This window comes from Sus scrofa, chromosome 8 (assembly GCF_054392235.1).
Source record: "Sus scrofa isolate SSC_HxYL_T2T_F1_AM1 chromosome 8, Sscrofa_HxYL_maternal_Yorkshire_Landrace_v2.0, whole genome shotgun sequence".
NCBI classification, from domain to species: Eukaryota; Metazoa; Chordata; class Mammalia; order Artiodactyla; family Suidae; genus Sus; species Sus scrofa.
Genome location: NC_139390.1, coordinates 103,158,065 through 103,184,886, shown reverse-complemented (window position 1 = coordinate 103,184,886; position 26,822 = coordinate 103,158,065). Strand labels below are relative to the sequence as shown.

The 26,822-nt window shown below is 38.2% G+C and overlaps 2 protein-coding genes and 1 long non-coding RNA gene across 5 annotated transcripts in view; 1 reads left to right on the top strand and 2 right to left on the bottom strand.

The window, feature by feature from the left end:
* MFSD8 (major facilitator superfamily domain containing 8) overlaps positions 1–26,822 on the bottom strand; it is a 449,919-nt gene that overhangs the window by 251,211 nt on the left and 171,886 nt on the right. The gene's annotated exons all lie outside the window — the stretch shown is intronic.
* On the bottom strand, positions 9,338–26,713 carry PGRMC2 (progesterone receptor membrane component 2). Its single transcript, NM_001097521.2, is given in 3 exon segments — positions 9,338–10,576; positions 12,427–12,582; positions 26,271–26,713. Coding segments are annotated over 3 exon segments (672 nt in total). The 5' UTR covers positions 26,689–26,713; the 3' UTR covers positions 9,338–10,478.
* LOC102166663 (uncharacterized) overlaps positions 25,659–26,822 on the top strand; it is a 52,935-nt gene continuing 51,771 nt past the window's right edge. For 2 of the 3 annotated variants that reach the window (XR_002346424.2, XR_014813067.1), the window contains exon 1: positions 25,959–26,095. This is a non-coding gene — a long non-coding RNA (uncharacterized LOC102166663). Of the gene's footprint in view, positions 26,111–26,822 lie in introns of all 3 variants that reach the window. The other variant, XR_014813068.1, reaches the window with a different exon arrangement.

The following is a 26,822-nucleotide window of genomic DNA, read 5'->3' as shown; positions in this document are numbered from 1 at the left end:
TTCAGTTACGACTGCCAGCAACTTTGCTCTTATAACTTCTGGAACACAGTTGCATCAGTTCAGACATGTGACTGGGAAGAAATATTAGCTCAAGGACCATCTGGTTAAGACTGAGCAGTATTTCCCTTGGTGGATGGCAAAACAGCAGAATGCCCCAGGCACATCTGCCTTGGTTCCCAGTGCTTAAAGGATTCACAAACTGACTGGTTCTGACCCAGCCTCATAAAGGTGGGTTTGCCACAGAGGAAGATGGCATGATCCTCACCTCAGGTCTCATGCCTTTTGGAGCACTTTCAGGGGCCTTTGTGTTACTGCAGTTAACCTAAGGAGTGTTGCTTTAGGACAAATCTAATTTAGCTAAAATTATTCATTCATTCATGTACTTGTTCATTAATATTTATGAACAGATACTGTCCTAGGACTAGAGACACAGAGATAAGATTTAATTTCTGCTCCTAAGAGTTCATGCTGTTGGGTGAGGATCTAAGAGAGGGAGAGAGGAGAGATATATAAATAGATGTTGATAATACAGAACCCTTCCCTCACTTTTTAAAAATGTGAAATAGGCTTTGTCCTGCTATGACAAGTAAAGGATTAATCGGTTCATTTAATCAGCAAACATTTGCCAAATGCCTGCTTTGTGCCAGGAGATATGCCAGGTGCTGTGCCTACAAGGGAATCCACTAAAAGAGCAGCCTGACAGTAATGTCAGGAAGATCCAAGAAGCACCTCCCTCATCTCCCTTTGCCTCCTTTCCATTGCCCTTTCACCTAACCCTCTGAGGATGGTCAATGACAGTATGATATGAGGTGGCAGCAGTTCCTAATCCTTTTTGGATCCCAAAGAGGACAAGCGCTTGAAAAGGGAACTTCAGAAAGAAGCAGAACTGCAATGTAAACATCACCTCAACCCTACCAACCATTTTCCCCCCTTGCCTTTATTTAAACACACAAGCAGCTTCATTCAAGGCAGTGAGGCAGCAACTCAAGTTATTGGAAGAAGGGAGAAATAGAACATCCAGAGTATGAAAACTTTGCCAATGACTGCTTACATCTTTGGTGAGTCACCATTTTAGTAAATGTAAGGCAAACCTCAGAAATGAATGGAGGCTATCAAGGGGAGTAATGAATATGACATCTGTACAAGTATTTCTATAATGCTTTTTATTTACCAAGCACCCCCCCCCCAGACATATTAGTTCACTGAAAAAGAAATAAACTATTTTTTAAAAAAAGAAAATTTAGGGCCACACCCTCAGCATATGGAGGTTCCCAGGCTAGGGATCCAATCAGAGCTACAGCCTCTGGCCTACACAACAGTCACAGCAATGCAAGATCCGAGCCATGTTGGTGACCTACATTACAGCTCACAGCAATGCTGGATCCTTAACCTACTGAGTGAGGCCAGGGATCTAACCTGCATCCTCATGGATACTAGTAGGGCTCGTTACCACTGAGCCACAATGGGAACTTCCTAGATGAACTCATTTGATCCTCCCAACATCTCCATGAATTGGGTACTGTAATATCATCCCCATATTACAGACTTGAAAACTGGGGATGGAGAAGTTGAGTGTCTTGCCTCAAGTCATACAGCTAGGATTTAAACTCAGGTAGTTCACGTGCAGATTTTGGAACATAAGCTTTGCAATATTTCCACAGGTACAGCTATATGAATGCAATTGCTTAGAGAAAAGGTCAGAAGGATACATAACTAAACTGAAAATAATGGTTATTTTTGGAGAAGAATCAGGAATTGGAGTTTGGGCAGGGTTAAACATGCGGCCATGTTTTGAATTTTCTTTTCCCCCAAATATAATCATTTCATGTTACTTCTGTTAAATTTATTAAAGAATGAATTTAAAATATTTAAAAAAATCAATCTTGGGGTCAGTGGAAGGGATTTCAAATAAAATTACTAGATTATGCTCTTCTAAATTTTGCATTGACTTTGGTATATTTGAGAGCAGAAGGATTAATTGCGTTCATCTTTTTCCTTGTCAGCCTTATAACCTCTGATGAAATCTTATCTCAGAAATTAGATAAAAAGCTATTTCAGATTTTATCTGGACCAATGAGAGGCATATTGGTAAAAGCATTATATTTCATAACTGAAATGTCTTTCATAGTTAGAAATGGAAGCTCGGATGGCCATATCAGATCAAGTTTCAAGTACTGAACTAAAAATCAAGAAGGGACTTGTCATTTAATTACAAAAATGAAAAAAACTTAAATTTTACTTTGTTTTTTAACTTTATGGCTGCACCCACAGCTTATGGAAGTTCCCAGGCCAGGGACTGAATCCAAGCCACAGCTGTGACCTATGCTGCAGTAGTGGCAATGGTGGATCCTTTAATCCACTCTGCCAGGCTGGGGATCAAACCCTGACCTCTGCAGGCTGCAGTTGGATTTTTTTGTTGTTGTTGTTTGTCTTTTTAGGGCCCCACCCTCGGCATATGGAAGTTCCCAGGCTAGGGGTTGAATCAGAGCTGTCAGCTGCTGGCCTATGCCACAGCCATGGCAATGCCAGATCTGAGCCGGGTCTGCGACCTACATCACAGCTCATTGCTAGCCAGATCCCCAACCCATTGAGCAAGGCCAGGGATGGAACCTGCACCCCCATGGATACTAGTCAGTTTTGTTATCCCTGAGCCATGATGGGAAATCCTGCAGTCAGATTCTTAACCCACTGCACCATGGCAGGAACTCCAAAAATGAAAAAACTTTTAAAGTCTTATATGTGCTAATAACTAGAAAATAGTAGCACATTAAGAGTTCTCCAGGAGTTCCTGTCATCGCTCAGTGGATAACAAAGCCGACTAGAAAACTTGAGGGATCGGGTTCAATCCCTGGCCTCGCTCAGTGGGTTAAAGATCCTGTGTTGCCATGAGCCGTGGGGTAAGTTGCAGACACAGCTCAGATCTTGCATTGCTGTGGCTGTGGTGTAGGCCAGCTGCTACAGCTCCAATTTGACCCCTACCTAGCCTGGGAACCTCCATATGCCGTAGGTGTAGCCTTAAAAAGACAAAAAAAAAAAAAAAAAAAAGACTTCTCCAGAGAAAAAGACCAATAGGAGGATAGATAGATAGATAGATAAATAGGGAGAGATAATATGTAAATCTTTGAACATAGATCTAAATCATTGGAAATTATATATATATAATCTATATAGCTGTATCTCCCCTGTCTATATACTCTGATCAATAGCTAGATAGATAGATAAATGAAACAATAATTTATTTCAAGGAGTTGTCTTACACAGTTGCGAGGGTTGGTAAACTTGAAATCTATAGGGCTGACCAGCTGGAAACTCAGGTAAAAGTTAATGTCTCACTCTTGAGTCTGAAATCTACAGGGCAGGTCATTAGGTTTAAAACTCAGGAAGCATTTCTGTGTTGCAGTCTTGAGGCAAAACTGCCTCTTTTTTGGGAAACCTCAGTCTTTACAATTGAGGTCTTCAACTGGTTGGATGAGGCTCACCCACATTATGGAGGATAATGTTTCACTTAAAGTCAGCTGATTGTAAATGTTAAATTGCAAACAAAAATACCTTCACAGCAACAGTAAGACTAGTTTTTGACCAAACAACTGGGTATCAGAGACTAGCCAAGTTGACACATAATTATCATAAGTCAAGTCTAACTTGAACTAAATTCTGACTGCTCAAGAATAAATGTTAGATATATATCAGTCTGGTGATTTTTTTCACTTAGGATTACTCTAATTCTAATTTAAGAGAGTCAGTCATTTTGTGGAAAATATTTGAATAGTACATTCACACATATTTGGCCATTCTAATCGATAGTTTTGCTTAACACAGGTTGGGTTGTGAGATGATTCTGAATTATTTCATGGCAGTTGAAATAAGGTTAACGAACAATGCATACAAATCTGTGAAGCTGGAAGTTCTCATCCTGGCTCAGCAGTTAACGAATCTGACTAGCATTCATGAGGCCGCAGGTTTGATCCCTGGCCTTGCTCAGTGGGTTAAGGAACTGGAGTTGCCGTGAGCTGTAGTGTAGGTTGCAGACAGGGCTCGGATCCTGTGTTGCTGTGGCTGTGGCATAGGCCGGCAGCTGTAGCTCCGATTCTACCCCTAGCTTGGGAATCTCCATATGCCATGGGTGCAGCCCTAAAAAGTAAAAAAAAAAAAAAAACCAAAAACAAAAAAAACCAAAAAAAACCCCCGAAAATCTGTGAAGCTAAGCAGTAAAGATACTGCATTTATTGCTCTAGTCTAGCATTTACATTTTTTTTCCTAAAGATAGTTAACTTAAGGAATTCCCTTCATGGCTCAGCAGTTAACACACCCAACTGGTATCCATGAGGCTGCAGGTTTGATCTCTGGCCTCACTCAGTGGGTTAAGGAACTGGAGTTGCCGTGAGCTGTGGTGTAGGTTGCAGACACATCTCAGATCTGGCATTGCTGTGGCTGTGGTGTAGGTGGGCAGCTACAGCTCTGATTCGATCCCTAACCTGGGAACTTCCATATGCCACAAGTGTGGCCCTAAAAAGGCCAAAAAAAAAAAAAAAAATCGTTGACTTATACACAATATGCATATTGTTCTACAGTGAAGGCGATCAGTAATGAGGTATTTTCAATTGAATATAATCACTCAGTTCTGACATCTCATCTGCAAGTTTAAAAATGATTAACCAAGTTATGCAAATGATTTCAGGGTAACCTCCACCTGAATCTAGATTCTAAATAAAGGATGAGTTGGGCATGTGAGACTATTAATAAATGTGGATCTAGAACTTCTGGCATTATTACTTAACTTGAGTGTTGGGTTGATGCTCTGTTAGTAAACATATCAATACTTTGTTACTGATAAATTGAGAAAAGCTAATCATTTTTCAGACTTAGAACAGTTTAATCAACAAAAATGTTAACTTTAAATAAGAAGAAAATTATGTGCAACATAAAAAGAAGTCTTTTTTTTTTTAAAGAAATGTTTTTCTGCTACCACAGAGTAGAGGACAGAGGGAAGAGTGTGTAGTATGTCATGGAGTTGGCGGCCTTTATCTTATTTTTCTTATTTCCTCTCTTTGAGGAAAATAAGGCTCACAGAAGTTCAGAAACTTGATCAGGATCACTAGAAGGCAGCAGACTCCAATCAAGGCCTAAACTCTTCTACAGATCCAGCTGAAACAAGTAAGGAATTAAAATGCTTACTCTTGTATTTATTACATTTGAAAGGTGATTTATTCCTATCTTGCTTTTGTCTCCTTATTCACCATTAGCAGTGTTGTAAGGACAAAGATCTTCCCCTACAAATAAGGCATTTCTTTCCAGGCAAGTGAGCAGATGGAAGTGTTTTCATTATGTTTGTGTTACATTGAAGTTTGTCTTTGGCAAGATCAAATTTAAACTTGCTTCTCACCTTAACTTGCTTTTTTCTAAATTATCACTGGAGTAGACTAGGAATTGTAGTCAGTGCCTTTGTGATGGGAGTGGTGAGGATAGAGACCAGTGGGGCGTAGCGGGAGGAAGCAAAGAACTCCTCAGGTGGAATTTGAAAAGCATTGAAAAGTACTTTCAGTTATAAGAAAAAAAATTAGGAGTTCTTTCTTCTGGTCACCCTTCAACAAAACCTGTAAGCTGTTGCTCCTGAAGTTTTGATTAGATAGGCATCTGGGGCAAGGTTGCACCATGGTGCTTATACCTTCATCTAGTTGTGTCATGAAGACAGATCTTTATTTTGTAGTCATATTGCATTGTTAGATATAAATAAGACTGCACAGTTCTCCCCCTGAATTGTATTCATAAGTTGAAAGGGGACTAGAGATCATCTAGCACGAAAACCTCTTTAATCTTATTTGCAAGGCCACAAACAAAACCAAGAAGAGGTGCTTCTCTGATGCAGTTTATAGGCTCTTTTCTCAGTTCTTTTGTTATATTTCTTTTCTCAGTTCTTAGTGTTTCCTTGGGGCCTCCACTTAAAATCCACTGATACTAGTCTACCCTTTCATTTTATGAACTTAGCTAACAAAAAGTTCTGAGCAAACACTATGTGTCTAACTAGCACTGTACTAAGTTTAGGAAGAACAGTGTAAAACATGGCCCTGGTCCCTGGCTTATCAGGGGAGATAGATTACAACATAACATAATAAATTTAGTGACAAAGAATTATGTGTGAAGTTAAGGAGGCATGGAATTGGGGCTCTTTAATTTAGTCTGGGGGCATTGAGTCTGAGTGTGAGTGTCTAACACTGAACAAATTAGCTAGGAGGGCAGTGAATTTGGGAAAGTGTGGGTAAGAGTATAATATAGACTTAAGAATGGAGTGGCTAAGTAGGGAAGGGTATATTCTGGAAGCTATGTCATTTAATGCAGCAGATAGTACGGTGGGAGCTGACGAAGAGGGCCTAAGCTTTGTCTTGAAATAGGGAGTAAGATGCCACTGAAGGCCTTTAAGAAAGAAATAAAGAGATCAAATTCATTTCAGACTGCCAACAGCGACTGAGTTTGATGAGAACAAGAAGGGAAGTAGGAAGGAAGACAAGACAGGGGAGTATATCGCAACAGCTATAGGAGAATATGAGTGGGAGCAAGTCTGGGAGGAAGATGACAATTTCAAGTTGAGGTTCCAGGTAGAAATGGCCTGCACAACTGAATGGATACCTCAAGTCTGAAGCCTCAGAGAATGCATTATGATTCTGTATGTCAGGAGAGATGTGGAAAAAGGTTAACTTTGCTTAACTCAATTTTTGGTTGTCTTCTTTTCTCAATCCTTTTATGTACACTGAATATATATTACTATCATAACTGGACAAAAGCAGTTATTTTAAATTCTGTTGAATTTATCTTCCAAACTGCTCTTTAACCCATTAGGCACCATACCATATATATATTATCCTTCATTTTTACTAACAATACTATGGAGGAATTACAAATCATGTTTTCAAAAGTATGGAAATATTTAAACTTTACAATTTGGTTTAGTTGGGCCCTATGCAAATACAGTTAAGACAGAAAAATCTCTTGTGAATATATCAGTGTTCATAGCACATCAAGTGCTCTCCTGAGTGGAGTAATCCCAGGCAGCCCAAATGTCACTAGTGATGGTAGAAAAAATGCAAAGCTGAAATCTAGCCCAGGGACTCCTCAAAGTCTGACTCAGGAGTGTGTAAGAAAGTACAGGTTTTTCTGACATTGCCTGGGAATGAGGAATCTTGCCTTAAAACAGTAAGAGTTGGGTGGATTTCACTTGAACTTTTTTTTCATGAACTTCTTTGCCGTAAAAGATAGATCATTATCTGTGATTAATGTCACCTTCCTAATTGATGTCTGACCTTAATGGAACCTACATACTTAAAAGCTATCTTTGAATATTTGTTACTTTTAATTCATTAGAGAAAAAGAATCATCATTACAATATTGAACTTATTTCCACTATGCTCAAAGCAACTTAACAAATTTTATAAATTTTATTTTTTGGCTGTGCCTGTGGCATGTGGAAATCCCTAGGCCAGGGAACCGCACCACAGCAGACAATGCCAGATCCTTAACCTGAGCTACCAGGGAACCCCTATTTTTTTTTTTTTTTTTTTTTTTTTTTGCTTTTTGGGGCTGCAGTTGCGGCATATGAAGGTTCCTAGGCTAGGGGTCTATTTGGAGCTAGAGCTGCTGGCCTATGCCACAGCCACAGCCACACCAGATCTGAGCTGCGTCTGCAAACTACACCACAGCTCATGGCAACACTGGATCCTTAACCCACTGGGCAAGGCCAGGGATCGAACCTGCATCTTCACATCAGATTCATTTTTGCTGAGCCACAATGGGAACTCCCTAAAAAATCAAATTTTTATGTGAAATCCCTATTTTTTACCTCAGAAATGCTATGGGAGTTTAGAGAATGATACAAAACCAAATACAGGACTTCCCTCATGGCTCAGCGGGTTAAGGATCCAGCATTGCCACTGCCATCGCTCTAGTTACAGCTGCAGTGCAGATATGATCCCTGCCTGGTAATTTCTGCCTGCTGTAGCTGCAGCCAAAACAAACTAAAACCAAAAAATCTTCACAAAGAATCAGGCCCAAATTATCTACAGTTAAGTCATTTTAAGTAGGTGGCAGAGAACACAGCTGACCCCTGAACATCAGGTGGGGGTTCAGAGGTTGCCACCCACAGAGTGAAATTCCCAAATGGCTCTCTGAATCTGCAGTTCCACATTCAGATTCAACCAAATGTGTATTGTGAAGTACTGTAGTACCTATTTATTGAAGAAAACCTGCAAATAAACGACCCAAACAGTTCAAATCCTATTGTTCAGGGGTCATTTGTGTAACTTGAATTTGTATTGTAAATATGTCACGTGGTTCTAATAATCACCTAAGTTAGGGAAAACAGGAACAATACCTCAGCCCCCACCCCTTTACTCAGTGACTGGCTATCAAACTACCTGAGAATGAGAACACTCAACTGAAACTGAGGAATTGTCCATAGAACACTGTTTATTTCAAATTCCAAACACAAAATTACTCATTTTTCTTAACAGACTGCATAATTTTTACTGAATATTTAGTTTCTCTATTCACAAATGTAGATTTACTTAACTTTAGGCTCAACTGACATATATATATATTATATATCAGTTTACTTCAGAGGACAACACGTACTTTAACAAATCTGTTTAGAAAATATTTTACATAAAAACACACAAAGCATTTACCAACACTCTTCAGTTGCTGCAACCAGTCTTCAGCAAGGATTTGGCTGAAGTTCATTATTTTCTACAAAATGTTCCAAGATTGAATATAATAGAATGTAGTATTTTACAGACTTTAGCTTATTATTGCAGTTAAAAGTTCCTCTTTCTTTGATGGCTTCTGTGTATCTTATACCCATCAAGCAAAATTCTTTTTTCTAACTGGTGACTTTTTTGGCATAGTTTGTCTCCAATTGAGAACTGAAATAGGCATGATGAAATCAAATGGACATATATAGGGCTTTTAGTAAGGGCTTTTTCAAACTAACAGAAGAATTTAATACCTATCAGTATAATATCCTTTATTGTTTTGTGTTCAATAACTACCACTGGAGTGCTAGTACTTCTAGCATAATCAGTTGGCATCAAAATATAAAGTAAAAATATGTACATTTTTTATATATCAGTTCTTACCTGAATAACCTCAGATCTCTTGAGAATGTTCCACAAAGTGGAATTTCTTCCTAAAGTTACAGTGAATGTGGTACAATGTGTACAACTTGGTTAAACAGTGCCTGCTTTTCACTTCCAAGATTTTTCCTTATCTTGAATCAGGTGCACAATCTTGACCACCATATTATAATGCACTGGCTTACAGTTTGTATATAAAGTCCAACTCAAGCTTATTTTGGTTTACGGTACATGCTTTATTAAAATGGTATGGGTATTTACAGTATCTGCAGAGTCCCTTCCAAGGCACTCTCACACACTCTCTGACACACCCATACGACATCCACACTACAGCCCCATGCACCCACACCAGTGAGATGTGAGAGTCAGACTCCTTAAATTAGGCAGCTGTTGGGGGACAGAGTTGTTGATTTGTTTCTCAATTTTTTTTTTTTTTTTTTTGAAAAGAGAGAAGCATGGGAGAATCCATTTGGCCATTAACAATGCTAATTAAGTTTGTGTATATTAACATATACGGCAGTAACACTGAGTATTCCTTTTACATTCTATACACACAGAATGATATCAAGGTTTTGCAGTCAACAGAATATTCCAACTTCAGTCTCAATGCTGCTTGTAGTGACTTCTGAATTCACATAAGGGCTTTTCCCTAAAAATAATTCAAGTCTATGTAAGTGAAATAAGGCACAATTAATATTGATTTGATCTAGGGGAAGGAAAGGGATGAAAACTAGTTTCAAACGACTTACTTTTTGGAAATTAGCTTTGACTTAAATCCACTTCTTCTAATTTCCAAAGATTTCTTAGAAATAAAGTTTTTTCTTTTCCCTGACAAAACCCCAAAAGAAAAGTTTGGGAATTCATATTTTAATGTTTTGGTAGCCTTAACTACTCAAATTAATGTGCACCCTCACCTCTCCTCCCCAGGTCTCCTCTCTCCCTCACTGTTAAAAACACAGCACATGAAACAGGAATCACTTGTTGTTTTTTGAGGAAATTTGTACAGTTAGGTAGCAAATACATATCAGGTTGTCTTTGATTTAAGGAAAAAAAAAAAAGAAAGAAAAAAAAGGAAAAAGTAATATTGTGACTTTCTTGCTCTTTAAAAGATCCCTGTCTCCTTTTCAGGATGAAGAAGCCCCACCAGACATTACAAACAACTGCAACAAAAGAATTTGGCAGCATAAATAATGTCTAGTATTCAAATCTTCATAGTGAGACTCATTTAGCTTGTACAAACAATCTGTTGAATGTTTTTTGCAGCAGGTGAACCAAACCCAAAGACGCTGGACATTCTGTGAAAGGGAGTTAAGAATTGCAGTTCTGAAGGCCCCTGACTTTGGTTGTTTACAAAGTTCAATCCTGTTTATTGTGATCCTTGGTATCTTCTTCATCTGTATATTCTGACGGTTCTTCCCCTGGTTTTAGGAGTCTGCCTACATAATCATATTTTTCTGAAAGATACATCAAAAGAAAATCAGTAGTGATCAGATTTGTTTCACTATTCCATTATATAGCAGGGAAGGTGTTTGCTTCTTTTAGAGTCATATAGAACAAGCTAAGTTTTTCCTTTTGCTTACCTGGTCCAGTCTTTGTACTCAAGTAAGGCTTGAACAAAAGAAAACAGGATCAGAGAACTTATAAAGCTTGGGAATTGTGCTCTGCAGGAGATTGCTCCATACAACCAGTACCAACCCCCACCCCCTTCTTTTTAGAGCTGTACCTGTGGCATATGGAAGTTCCCAGGCTAGGGGATGAATTGGAGCTGCAGCTGCCGGCCTACACCACAGCAATGTCAGATCTGAGCTGCGTTGGTGAACTACACTGCAGCTTGCGCCAACACCAGATCTTTAACCCACTGAGTAAAGCAACAGATTGAACTTGTGTCCCTCATGGATACTAGTAGGGTGCTCAGCCCACTAAGCCACAAGAGAAACTCCCATACAACCAGTTCTTAATCAAGAACACTGCATCAGAATCACTTGGAGATCTTTTTAAAAAATATGCATACCTAGGACCCATCTTGGAGTCACCCATGCCAGGCTCTTGGAATATGTCTGAGGACATGTACTTTGAAAATGGTTTAACTCCAATATGCACTGTGAGTCTCAGAATAATTCTTTATTTAAAATCTATAAACATATTGGATTTTGTACAGAACCCTAGTTTGGACTAGAGAAGACCACAAAAAGGAAATAGTGGAGTTCCTGTTGTGGCTCAGTGGGTTAAGGATCTGATGTCTCTGTGAGAATGTGGGTTCGATCCCTGGCCTTGCTCAGTGGGTTAAGGATCCGGCCTTGCCAAGCTGTGGCATAATGTGGCTTGGATGAAATCCGGTGTTAGCATGGTTATGGCCCCAGCTGCCGCTCTGACTGGACTCCCTAGCCCAGGAACTTACATAAGCCCCAGGTGTAGCTGTTTAAAAAAAAAAAAAAAATGGTGATGGAAATGGTGAAGAAGTGGAGAGAAGAGTACATGATGTGGAAAAATCACATGGAGAGTAGATTTAACCTGGAAATATTCTTGGGAAGAAAATGTGACACATGCTAGTGGTCCCAAAGAAAACAAACCAAATGAGAAGATGAAAATTCATTTGTTAACTTATTATCCTGTGTACTCTGAGGTCTTGGTGTGTGGCCCCTAGTCATTATTTTTCTTTCTGCTGTTAAATCTCTTCTTAGGTTTCTGTTACGTAGCTTGTTTTATGTGAGCAGGTGTTTGAGAACATCATTATGTCCAATGTGATAACATGTTTAGTCATTTCTTGGTCAAGAATTTGTACCCAGGTTAAGTGAATTAACTGACAAACCAAGAGGATAAGATAGGAGAACTGCTTCATACAGCAGATCCAGTATATGTGCCAAAAAGCAAGAACTATTCCAATGGATCCACAGGTCACATAAACCGCTGTCCAGAGTGCCACAAGAGTATAAAGGAGAATGACACCTTTCCTTTATGGTTTGAGGCTAAGATCAACAAAATCATTTTGGAACACACCAAAATTACGGTATCAGTATCAGTAATCAATTCAGTTTTAAATATAAGCTTATGTTAAAAAAATTATACCTTAATGAACAAGCCTTCTAAGAGTAAAGATGTCAAAATTTTATAGTTTATAACAAGTCAATTTTTAAATATGGATTTTATAAATAATAATCACAATAATATTGATAGCTATGTTTATCATCAAATAATGACAGCAATGAAAATGGTATTCTTAGTCTCTTAAAGACTAATGAAATAGTGTACATTTTTTTTGGCCATAAATTTAATATTTGCAAAGAACCCAACAAAATGAAGGTACCTTTAAATTGCATTTCCCATTCTCGAACACTCTCCATTTGTACGGCATTCAAATCTGAGAGATCATCATATTCATCTTTAAGTGCATCTTTATCTAGGCAAAATGTCGCCAGTCCTCTGGAGGCATCCCTACCAGCAAATATTCCATATGGACCCGCTGGAGAAAAAAAGGAATTATTTAGATTACCTAACAATATTTTGGAGTGTCTCAAAGGGAAAAGTCAAATCAAAGAAGCCTCATGACTTGTATTTCTAAACAGCCTTAATTTCAAAACATTCACAGACACTAGATGGGATAATGAGAAGAAATTTCTTGGAAGCCTGCCTTTTGACCAAAAACTTTTCATTGAAATGAAAACTGTTGGAGTTCCCATTGTGGTTCAGTCATTACTACCCCCACAAGTATCCATAAGGATGCGGGTTCAATCCGTGGCCTTCTCAGTGGGTTAAGGATCCAGTGCTGCAATGAGCTGTGGTGTAGGTCACAGACATGGCTCGGATCTGGCATTGCTGGGGCTGTGCAGTAGGCCAGTAGCTGTAGATAGGATTTGACTCCTAGCCTGGGAACTTCCATATGCTGCAGGTGCAGTCCTACAAAGCAAAAAAAAAAAAGAAAAAAAAATTGGTTACATATTACTTTAATGAAATAGTACATAGCTATCAATAAGCACAAAGAAAAAAACACCAGGAATACAAACCAAGCACTTAACAGTGGTAACATTTCTGTGGAATGGAGAGGAAAATTTTATTTCACGTAACTGGTTAAGTCTGGCTCTTTAAAAAATGACTTTATAATACACGAGTTCCCATCATGGTGCAGGGGAAATGAATCCACCTAGGAACCATGAGGTTGCGGGTTTGATCCCTGGCCCGGATCAGTGCACTGAGGATCCAGCTTTGCTGTGAGCTATATGTGGTGTACGTTGCAGACGCAACTCCGATCTCGCGTTGCTGTGGCTGTGGCACAGGCTGGCAACTGTAGCTCCAATTCAACGCCTAGCCTGGGAACCTCCATATGTGGCAGGTATGGCCCTAAAAAGCAAAAAAAAAAAAAAAAAAAAAAGATTTTATAGTACAAACCTTTTAAGACTTAATTCTTCCTTTATTGTAGGCTGCAGAGCAGACCACATAGATTTCTCTGTTTAAAATGCTGTTTTAAGAATTACATGCTAACAGTTAAGGGTCCCATGCTACTGTAGCTATGGCATAGACTGTCAGCTACAGCTCCAATCTGAGCCCCAGCCTGGGAACCTCCACATGCTGAGGGTGTGGCCCAAAAAAGATAACATTAAAAAAAAAAAAATTACATGCCAAAAAAAATACTTCAAAATACATAATTTTACAAGTAGTTCTTCCTTGAGTCTCAAAGTTATCCATACATGACAAAAGTAACTTATTAATTCAATTGTTTTGGCTACATGCACGGTATATTGAAGTTTCCAGGCCATGGATCAAACCCATGCCACAGCAGCAACCCAAGCTGCTGAATGACAATGCAAGATCCTTAACTCACTGCACCACAAAGGAACTCTGTCAAAAGTAATTTATAGAAAATAATTTTTTTTTGTCTTTTTAGGGCTGCACCTGAGGCATATGAAGGTTCTTAGGCTGGGGCTTGAATCGGAAATGTAGCCGCTGGCCTATACCACAGCCATAGCAACGAGAAATCACAGCCGCTTTTGTGACCTACACTACAGCTCACAGCAACGCTGAGTGAGGCCAGGGATCAAACCTGCATCCTCATGCATACTAGTCAGATGTTTCCGCTGAGCCACAATGGGAACTCCTAGAGAAAATAACTTAAAAACTAAATTACTGGCTTAACTCTTATGAGCAACAGAGTGGCCAGTAAGAGACTATTCTCTAGTTAACAAAATAAAGTTTTCTAATGAGAAGTACACAAGTAAAAAAAAAAGGAAATTAATTGATATTTAAATGAGCAAAATAATGATTATACCCATATTCATATTTGAAAACATTCAGGAAATTGTTATGTGTCAGAAAAGTATCTATAAAGAACAGAATTCAGAAATTTACTTAAAAATTTATAAACATTAATTTGAATTACGGAAAGTACTGCACCCTAAAGTTCATTGGATACAAAAAGCTCATTCTCTGAAAAGTTTATTGCATGGAACCAAAAGTGGCATTAGCAATAAATTTAAAAAGTAGCATTATTAGGTATTAATATATTAACATGAATATAAAGGTAATACTTCCAGTAAAGTACTTTTTATCCTGCTTTCCCATTATTTTTCATACTGCTACTTAATATTAGGTGACTATCACAATTATCACTTAATGGTCATATATTTTCCTACTGAATAGATATAGCTATAATTTGTTTAATCATTCTATTAATGTAAACTTAGGCTACCATTTATACTTTTAAATTTGTCTTCTATATAAGAAAATGGGACACTATTTACAACTGGCCAAACTTTGCCCTTTATCTCAAATAACATTCAAAAGGGTATGATTAAGCATTTAAGGAAAGAAATTCAATATTGTTTCTATTTAAAGAGCAAAATCTGAAGTTCTTTAGAGTGTTTATTTTAGAGAAACATTAACTTTTAACACTAAGTAAGAAACATTGTAAATCAACTACAATAGAAAAATTAGGAGTTCCCGTCATGGCGCAGAGGAAATGAATCCAACTAGGAACCATGAGATTTGCGGGTTTGATCCCTGCCCTTGCTCAGTGGGTTAAGGATATGGCGTTGCTGTGAGCTATGGTGTAGATCGCAGACTTGGCCCGGATCTTCCTGGGAACCTCCAAATGCTGCAGGTGCAGCCCTCAAAAAGACAAATAAATAAATAAATAAATAAATAAAACTAAGCAAGATGAGTCCCCAGGGAAAAGAAAAGCAGCCCATGTTAAAGCAGGTGTGGTTTTATTTATTTATTTATTTTTGGTATAACTCTGCTTTGTGGCAATCGCTGTTTTCAGGAGATGGAGGAAACACACACACACACACACACAGGACTTGAGTGATATTTTTTCTTGAGAAACAACAATGAAGAAAAATCCCATTATAAGGTCTCAGTGCTGACTGTATGAGTGCTTACAAAACAGTGATGAGTCAAACACACAAAAGGAAAAATAAAACTGATCAGGGCTATAAAAACCTATAAATATAAAATGAGAATTTCAACTTTTTAAAGAATTTCCTAATAATCTCACTTTCTTCTCTCACAATATTGCAAAGTGAAACGGACCGTTTTTGCCCTGTCTACTTGGCAGATGAACAGAAGCAGAAGCATACAATGACTTGTCTAAAATCACTGAAAAAACTGGGAAGATTTCCACTTTTTAACTACCTCAAACAGAGCACATCTTGAGAAAACATCCAGAGACCTCACAAACTGAAAGATGGACTGACAACCCTGAAAACTGCAGCATTTCATTAATCACAAAATTTCAGGAGAATGGCTATTTCAGAATACCTGTTAAATGAAAATGGAAGAACATTAACAAAAAAACTATAGAAATCAACAGCTTCATTGTGTTATAAATATTTACCTCCCTGGCCTGCAAAAGTCAATCGACTTCAGGATACCTTCCCAGTATCAACTATAAAGCACATCCAAATGGTAAAGAGGAGAGAAGAAAACATGATCATTATAAAAAAAGGAGTCAGAATACCCTCCAACTTTGAGTATTCTATCATATAGCAATGCATTCTCTAGTAAAATTCTCTGCCAACTTCCCTTAGGAAAACAAAACTTCATAAAACATGTTATTTTCTTGGTTTGGCTAACTTAGTAAGAGTGAACTTGAGTCAGCAGTCAATAGTCCAAGTCTAATTCTAGACAGATGATGTTTTGTTAACTCTTGAATAGAAAAGAATGATTCAGTGATTAACATATTCCCCCACCCTCTAACTATATTAAGCTATTCTCTCCATGTGTTTCAGATTTCCCTCAGGAAGCATTTAGCTTCCGAAAAGGTCTTTTTGAAAACAATTTTCTTTACTTTTCCTCTAAGACCATAAAGAACCTAAATCAAGATTAAGAACTACAGTTGGACAAGGATGAGATGCTCAAAGGGGGATTTGAGGTCCAATTAAAGTATATTTCTCTGCATCCGTAACACAATCAGAACCCTATCTGAGAAGTCAGTCAGTAATATCTCTTCTTTCCACAACTCCCCTTACATAACAGATTCAAATATTACTGATTCCCATATTGATAACTACACTTGGGTATCCATAATACTACAGTAACAGAGAGCTACCCAAGGAAAGCAAATTTTAAATTAGGTCTTTAGGTGTGGTATAATTTAGTAAAAATAAAAATAAAGGCTAGCTTATACAAACTACTTTTACTGTTTTGACTATTAAGGCTTATTTAGACATTAACATTTCAGTAATAACTAAGAGAATTATACTCTTGCTTTATCAAAGACTAAAATATAATGCTAATGCAAAACTAGATTTATAATTTCAAGTGAGCACAATTCAGTCAAAACAGAAATGAACTTACAAAAAAATATTCTAGGCCATCATTTTAAAGATAAATCTTACTTCCATGACATTGTTAAACATACTAAAAATGACATTTTAATAGTTAGAATTCAGACTTTGTTAATAGTTTTAAGAGCTAACACAACGTATGGTACAAATTTTTAAAGTTCAAAAATCAATAAATAAGAATCCCCTAATGACGTGATGGTTAAAGGATCTGGAATTGTCACTGCTATGGCTCAGGTCACTGCTGGGGTGCAGGTTCAATCTCTGGCCTTAGAATTCCCACATGCTGAAGTGCAGCCAGAAAAAAAAAATCTAGCTTTAAAAAAAATCTTTTTAGGGATGCACCTGCAATATATGGAAGTTCCAGGGCTAAGGGCTGAACAGGAGCTGCTGGCTTATGACACAACCACATCAGATCCAAGCTGCAGCTTGCTTCAATGCCATATCCTTAACCTCCTGAGCAAGGCCACATCCTCATGGACACTATGTTGGGTGCTTAACCCATTGAACCATAACAGAAACTCCTAAAAAATAATTTAATGAGCAGAAAATTCCAGGAGGCAGTAAATACAACATCTAAATATGTAACAGATAATTCTGTGACTATTAAGGTGATTATGTGTCTGTATTAGTGGTTATGAAGAGGAGAAAATTCCAGAATGAATAGTTTTTCCCGTGGTACAAAAACCACAGCTCTAAGACACAAACTTTTAATTAAGTTCATTATTAATTTTTTTTGTAATTTATTGTTTATAATCAGCCCAGTTTTCTGGCATGTTTTGACAGTTATCTTCTGTGATCGTTAGAGCAAGTTTTTTTTTTTTTTTTTTTGGTCTTTTTAGGGTTGTGCCCACAGCGGAGCTATAGCTGCTGGCCTACACCACAGCTGCAGCAATGCCAGATCTGAGCCACATCTGAGATCTACACCACAGCTCACAGCAACGCTGGATCCTTAACCTGCTGAGCAAGGCCAGGGATCGAACTGGCCACCCAATGGTTTCTAGTCAGATTCATTTCTGCTGCGCCACAACAGCAACTCCATAAAGCAAGTTTAAAAAAAAAACAAAAACTAGTAATTCTTGGTATTGAGTAATTTATTCCAAATAAAATTATAATGGGCCCAGGAGACAATATGTACAAGTGACTAAATGAAATCCAACTAATACATATTTTTTTATACTTAGTTCTAGGAAGTCCTAGGAGTTAGAATGTAGCATGGTAAAACTGGAGTATACTTCTTTTTTTTTTTTTTTTTTTTTTGGCCATGCCCACAGCATGCACAAGTTCCTGGGCCAGGGACTGAACCTGCACCACAGCAGCAACACAAGCCATAATACCAATGATGCCAGAACCCGCTGAGCCACAGAGGAACTCTGAGAATACCTCTTAAAGAAATCAACTTGCATTTGAGGCCCCACCCTACATTCAACATTGAGCAAATTTTACATGCCTAAAATTGGAGGTCAAACTAGATAATCTCTTGACTACCATAATTCTAAGAGGAACTGAAAACTCAACCTTGCTTCTAAAATTTAAATTGGGAAGGATGCTCTCAGTAATACTGTGGGTTGAGCTGATGGCCTGGCTGGCCCCAGGGCTCACAGCTGGGGTAGGAGGAGGGGATTTGAAAAATTAAAACTCCAGGCCTGTTCCATTCATGGAGTGGGGCCTGAGTTTACAAGGCATACAGAGAAAGAGAATTCTAAGGTGAAAAAATTGCATGGATTTAAATATCTGTTGGAGGAGTCCCCACCGTGATGTAGTGGGTTAAAGGATCCAGTGTTGCTGCAGCTGAGATTCGAATTCAATCCTGGTCAGGAACTTCCATATGCTGTGGGTACAGCCATAAAAATAAAAAATAAAAAAAATTTAAAAAATCTGTTGGAACTTAGCAAACAGTAATGGTAATACAGCAAAGGCTGGGAAAAATAAATTATTCTATAAATGGTGTTGGGATAATTGAACAGCCCTCTGTAAAAAAAAAAACAAAAGTTGGATCCTTATTTGGCCTTAAAACGAAATAAATTCCCAAAGTAACAAACCAAAACCATAAAAGTATCGAGACCACAGATTTTTACAAATAATCTTTAAGTGCAAAAAGGCTTTAAGTATGATATAAAACTTAGCAGCTATAAAATAGTCATGACTGAAAAACGGTGGCAAAAAATATATTAACATAATGTGTAGGAAAGGAAACCTAAGCAACTCAAAAATTTGAAGATGTCCAACCTCACCAAGAAAAAGAGAAGTGTAAATTGAACTAATATTGAAATACTATTTTAACTTCTCAGATCGACAAAGACCAACAAATTTAATATCACATTTCTGGCAAGAGGGTAAGAAATAGGCATTTTCATGTGAATACAAATTGGTCTTCTCTGGAGGGCAATTTGAGAAATGAGTATCCAAATAAAAAATGTCGATACCCTAAGACTCAGTAATTTTACTTTTAGGAATTTATTTTATAGATAATTATGATTTTACTCACATGCTTAAAATGTTATGTACAAGCATATTTAGAGCAGTATCATATAATATGAAGTCTGGAAAACAACCTAAATGTTTGTTAAAATTGACTGGTATGATATAGTCATACAATCGAAAAGAATGAAATGGCTCACTTTATACTGATATGATAGGCTCTCAGTATATTAAAATATTATAGATTTGAAGAGTATGCTACAATTAGTGCCTGGAGTGGGGGTGGGGAGTTCATATCCACATGTTTGCACTTGCAGAGATTTGCTCTGGAACAACATTCAATACTGAGACTGGTTCCTCACTTCCAGGGAGGGAACATGGTGGCTTGTTATAGGAAGGAGAATATTTTTCACTATATAGCCTTTACAATTTTTCTATTCTGGCCATGTATTACCAAATAAAACTTTTTTTTTTTTTCCCCTTTTTAAACTTCTGTGAGGCTGTATTTTGGGACATACCCCATACTTCCACAATCCAGGGCTCATGGCATATCACAGAAAATATTCAAGAAACAAAAAGACAGCAATTGCTGAAGATGAGTTTAACTGTATGAAGAAACAAACCACCATGGAGAAGTGAGCACACAGAACAAATATGAGAAATGGCATCCTAAGAATAAGGTAACAGAAGCAGGTTAAAGAGATACAGTATGTTTTCTTAAAATCATTAAGAAATTAAGAGATGGATCATAAAGACTAAGAGACATGAAGGATGGAATGGAAAGCTAATGTGTATCTACTAAGATTCAGAAGAAAAAATGAGAATGGGGGAGGCAATAACTGAAGAGATAATGGGTTCAAATTTTCTAAAATAAATGAACATTCTCAGATTTTAGTCTGGCACAAATCAAAAGAACATTATTAAATAAAAATTTAAAAATAAAAAAAAGATTTGAGGTAAAAACAATCTTATATCTAGATATACCTAACTAAAATGAAAATCAAGTTCCCAACGTCGTTCAGTGGATCCTGTGTTGCTGTGGCTATGGCGCAGGCCAGCAGCTATAGCTCCGATTCAACCCCTAGCCTGGGAGCTTTCATATGCCAGGGGTGTAGCCTTAAAAAGCAATAAATAAATAAATAAATGAGGGAAAAAAGGAATCCTGAACAAAGAAATGAGACAGATGTAAGCAATGAAGTGAATAAAGAAAATGGTAACTACGCTGGTAAACTTAAATACTGTTACAAAAAAGTTACAAGTCTAATAAACAGAAAATGGGATGGGGGAAGGATTAAAGTTTTTTAACCAGAGCCATAATTTATGGCTGTGTACTACACAACTCCAGTGGACATTTTCATACATGGTAGTTTTTTATTAATGAAATCACCAATAGAAACAGAATACAGCCAGATCAGTCTGAAAAGAACTGGCAGGACCAATCTGAGAAGGAAAAAAAGGTGGGAGAAAAGGCAAAGAAAAGTATAAAAAAACTACTAAATAAGATGGTAGAAATAAATCTAACACTTATAGTGACAAAACATATGAACTGATTGAGTTGTTAAAAAACAGTACTGATATTAAATTTAATGAAAAAAAAAAACCCAAGTATATGTTATTTATAAGAAAAAAAAATAGATTGGTTGAAAGTAAAAGGATGGATAGAGTCCCCTGGTGGCTCAGCAGGTTAAGGATCCAGTGACAAGTCCCTTTCACTTCATATTTAATTACAGAGTATAATCATTTATTGAATACTTGCTGATCATCATTCTCAACAGATGATTTTCCCCATAAATTCTATGAGGGTAGGGAAGCAAATGTTTTGAAGACATCGAGAACTCTCATTTCTCAAAACATCTTATCTAGGCAACACAATACAATGAAATTCAAGCAATTCCTTCTTCTTCTTTTTTTTTTTTTTTGACTTTTTAAGGCTGCACCCGTGGCATAAGGAGGTTCCCAGGCTAGGGGTCGAATTGGAGCTGTAGCTGCATGCCTATGCCATAGCCACAGCAAGGCGGGATCTGAGCTGTTTCTGTGACCTACACCACAGCTCATGGCAGGGGATGATCCTTAATCTACTGAGTGAGATCAGGGATCCAACCCTTGTGCTCATGGATACTAGTCGGGTTCATTAACTGCTGAGCCACGACGGGAACTCTGCAATTCCTTCTTAAAACAGGATTTCATCTCCACTTTTAAATTCCAAGAAGAAATTGCTTGAGATGAAAACAGGAGATGAAATCCTGTTTTAAAGATCCTGAGACAGGATGCAGGCTCTAAGAGCACAGCAGTTATTTATTGATGTCTGTCACAGGTACATAGGGAAGGAGTGGTCTAGGTCACCTTACTGAACTATTAAAACAACCAGAATGGCCAACTTCAGATGTTACTAAATCTACTCTTTTCCTCCAACTTCAGTACCATCTTCTGATCTCATATATTAAGCCTTCCTTTTATACTTTGTGGTAGTATTTAATACAAATATAATTCCCTCAGATTAAAAACAATGGAATGATGTTGAACTCAGAGGAGCCAACCAAGTAGGTACCTAGAAATAACTAATAAATTTGAACAGAGTATCAAAATTCATCATACAATTTAGCTGATCCCTTTGTCTTGACTGGCAGGGAATGAATGTGTATGGCATTAGCCCTACAGACCCAGCTGGCTTCAAAGCAAGAAGCTAGGATGAGAGCTAGGTAGTGTCAATAGGACATTCATGAAAGAATAGGTTTGTTTATATGTTGCAACTCTTGCTTCAGCTGTAATTCTACAAACTATAAATAAAAGTTAACATATTAAACATAAAGTTAAAACAGGAGGAAACGCAAGAAAGGTATATATGCTCATTTCCTCCATCTCCTAAATATTAGTTATCTCAAGCAGTACTTTTTCTTTCCAGTGGAATTTAAATAGTACGTTGGAGAAAACACAGCTTTGGAATATGTCAAAGAATACTGTACATGGAATAAAGGGGAAGCTATATAACTAAATATCAGAAATGAAGATAACCATTAGAAAGGTCAATTGTATAGTGTAATTTCTTGCAATTCTAAATAATTAAAAAAACCCACTGTTTTGGTAGAGTTCCATTGCAGTAATACTACCTACAAATTTTATTTATTTAGAAAAAATTTTTTTGGCTGCACCACTGCATATGGAAATTCCTGGGCCAGGGACTGAACCCAAGTCAAAGCTGTGACCTATACCACAGCTTTGGCAACACAAGATCCTTAACCCACTGCACCACAGTGGGAACTCCTACCTCAGATTTTTAAAAAATTATACTATCTGTTGGAGTCTTCTTCATCTATTATGAAACTAGAAAGTGAAATTATGTTGTGATACAGTGAAAGACACAGCTTGCGAAGCCAGTTGGACTGAGTTTGAGTTCTAGTTTTGCCATAGAACTTTGATTTGGGGCAAAACGTCTCCGAGTTTGTTTCCACATTTGTAAAATGGGAACAATATTTATCTGCTAGGGCTGTTTGAAAATTGAGATAATAAGCTCAAAGTGGAGTTTCTTCCTCCTTCTACCCTGTCCTCATTCTAGAATTAACGCTATTGAACAGAACTCTACTGGAAGGTGAAAATACTCTATCAAGAGCGCTGTCTAGTATGGTAGCCATGTGACTACTAAGCACTTGAAATGTGGCTAATATTGACTGAGAAACTCAAATTCCAATTATATGTAATTTTAATTAATTTAAATTAAAAAAGCCACATGTGGCTTGTGGCTACCCTATCTAATAATATATATTATTATTATTATTATTTTTTAATAGGGCCACACCTGCAGAATATGGAAGGTCCTAGGCTAGGCGTAGAATTGGAGCTGCAGGCCTTTACCCCAGCCACAGCAATGTGGGATCTGAGCAGCATCTGCAACCTACATGGCAGCTTGAAGCAATGCCGATCCTTAATTCACTAGCAAGATCAGGGATGAGACCCACATCCTCAAGGATACTAGGTGGATTCTTAACCCACTGAGCCACAACAGGAACTCCAACCATATCTACTATATTAAGCAGCACAATAAAGCATTGAAAGTATTTTTCTTTGAGGCTTTAAATCCTTATGGGAACCAGGAGAAGGTATAAAAAAATAAAGCAGGGAGATTCTCTGTAAATTTATTCCAGAATGCAGTTTACCTGAAATAGAGTAGATAGGCTTTGTGGTCATATATATCTGTGTTTGAATGCCATGTCTGTGTGACCCAAATCAATTTACCCCAAATTGCTAACACTCGGGCTCTCCATCTGAAGGATAGGAATATTCACTAAACTTACTGAACTAAAAGCATTGTGGAGATGACAAATTAATGGATTTGAGGTAGTAGCTGCTTAACAAATCTGGTTTTCTTTCCCCTCCCACATTCATTGTTTCCAACATGATCACTTTCCTCAAACTCTGGGCAAGTGCCTGAACTGTGCTAAATTTAATATCGACAAATGTAGTTAATGCCAACTGTTTGCCAATATATGTTTACTCCATTAAATGAAACTGCCAATATTTAATTTTTTAAGAACCTAAACTTTAAAAATTATGACTAAAAAGAAAAATACTTTCAACAGAGAAAAAGCCTCACAAAACAAACTTTCAAATCTATTATTGAGAAACGGGAGTAGATATTGGCTAGGCATAGAAACTAGGTTTTCTGGCTGCCTTAATTCATTCAAGCTACTAAAAGTCTCAGATAAGGATTACTGCTTCTGAATTATCCTGCTACAAAATTTCTTAGTTGATTTGAAGATGAAAATAAAAAAATTAAAACCAAAACTGAACTTATGTTTGTTTTCATAACCAGAAATATACCTTGAAGATTTATGGCAAGTGTTATATCTTCTCTTAATGTGAAATATCAACATATTCCAAGCCCAATAAGATGTTCTGGCTACCTTTAAGATTCCTTTCAATAATGAAATATTCCAAATATCTTTATTAGGTTGTTAATCAAATACTTATAATGAAATAATTGATTATCACTCAGCCTCTTCATCAGGACTGGAAATCGGTGGAAGTTAGCCTAAAATTGACTTCTCTTGTATCTGAGGAACTCCGTCACTAGCTCAAGCCACACAAAGGCTATCTACATAATAACTACTACTCTTATCTTAATTTTAAAATGTCTGTTGCAGAACTTTTGCCACTGGATACTGCCAAACTGTGTCTATGACTGTTTCTCTTAACTTTTTTTTTTTTCAGATAGTGGCAAGGCATAATGTGTGAAGACTAGTATGCTTCTTTGCACTAATATTTTGGTTGCTTCATTGTCATTTTAGATAGGGACTACAGAGGCAGATATTTTTGGTTGGGTAAATGCTATATTAAAAATTTAAACCTGTACACAATTTCTAACCACAGAACACACATTCTGTGCGAATCCTTGACTTAAAAAATATATCAAATAAAATATTTAATTTGGTCTGTCCGTTTAAATAATGTACTTTGGCCGTATTGTATTATCCCACAAGCTCTTTTAAGTAAACACACAAAAAAATTAACTATTTCAGCTGATATGAGTTGGAAGACTTCTGGTTTTCATTTTACTTAACCAGAAGCAAGTAGTTTATCTATGACTTGCATTGAACATAGATATGCACACAAAATACAAGCAACTAAGAATCTCCACTTTCTTATTTCTATTCCAAATAACAAACAACACACCGAAGCACTTCTAAAGTATCTTCCTGCCACTAAGCACAGAAATCAGAAGTATATACTAATTTGCAATTGTCAATAAATCACACATACTAACAGATTAAGAGGAAATCAACTTGTTTTTAGACTTACCCTGGCTTGGATGTATTCTTTTGAATAACAGGTCACTTTAAGTCTCTAATTTTATTATTTTTATTGTAGCCACTTTTTAAAAATTTAGAATAACTACAAAACCAGCATGTACAATGTTGCTCAATTTTATGGTATGCCAACAAGTTCCATGAGTCTGAAGTTTATTAGTGTTATCTGGAAATGTATGTTATAACTACATTGCAAAAGAAGGGTTTCTAAACCAGCAACCTAAATATACACAGCTCTCTAAACGCAAAGTTCCAAAAACTTTTGGCTTGCAAAACTGGTGCGGGGTGGGGGTGGGGGGGTATGAATTTATAGCTCTTTTTTTTTCCTCAGTGAAAATACAATAAGTCATAATCAACGTGTATTTGAATACCTGCCTTCCTACTACCAAAAAAAAAAAAAAAAAAAAAAAAAAAAAGAAAAAGAGAAAGAAACCGGACAACCGGACAGGCATGCCTGCTAGGTATATGAGCTCCACCCCCAAAACTCAGGGCGAATACCCTTGCCAGTATTTACTAGGATCTGCATTCTGGTATGCTTCATCTCACATTCATTGTTAATCTTGGAAAGCGTCTCCATACTAAAACTATTTTTTTTTAAGGTCGAAGTGTTGCTTATGCACCCGGACTTCATAGAGGGTTGGGACTTGGAGCTACGTGTACCTAAACGTGGCCCTATGAGGACTAGTAGAGAGAAAAGGGACATCAGTGGCAAAAAAAGAGTAAAGAAAAGAAAGCTGTGAATTACAGGGCCAAAAACTTTAGGTCCCTACTTTAGAAATTTTCCTTCTCTCCTGCCCACTACCATCCCAGGAGCTACAGTCTGAGGGCCAAGGTGACTGACGACAACTAAAAGGATTTTTTAAAACTCAGCACAAGAAAAAGCTGCGAGAAGAGTTGGGAAGAGAGAAAGATAAGAACTGAGAGCTGGTTCCTGGAACAACACTGGGACCCCGACTTCGGGGGAGAAACGCTGGAGGTGCCCGCGGCTGGGGTGGGTTGGGGACGGGCTGTCTCAGGTGCGGCAGACAAGGCGCGGGGGTCCAGATGTCGAGAAGGCTGCCAAACTAACCCGGTGCCCACGGGCCCTCCCATCAGAGGGGGGTCGCGCTTGATCTGCAGGGGGTCCTCACCCTCCCCTTCCAACTCCTCACCCGGGCCGTAGAACTTGCTGCCTTTGGTCACGTCGAAGACTTTCCCATTGACCGCGAGTAGGATGCGCGGCGTGCGGGACCCGTCATACTGGCGCAGCTGCTCCAAGCTGAAGTCCCGCTTCTTCATACGAGGCAGAGAAGCGGCTGGGCTCTCCTCGCCTGCCCCGGCTCCGGCGCCCAGACCCCGCCGCCCCCAGCGCACCCACAGCCGGTAGGCCCCCAGCAGCACTAGCGCCACCAGCGCCACGTTCAGCAACATCTCCCCGCCCCCCGTCAGAAGCGCCAACGCCGCTGTCGCCCAACCGCCCCCTTCTGCTGCCTCTCCCGCGCCGCCTGGGCTCTCGCTGCTGCCGTCGCTGCTGCTCTCGCTGCCACTCCCTAGGGTGCCTAGCTTCACGTCCCCATCACCCGCCGCCATCACTGCCCGCCAGCGCCTTCCTCCTCCTCCCCGCCCCCTGCCCGCCCCAACCTCACGGGGGCCCCGCCCATATGGGGGCTTCTCAGCCAATAACGTGAGGGTAGGGGGCGGGGCCAGATGGGCTCCCGATTGGG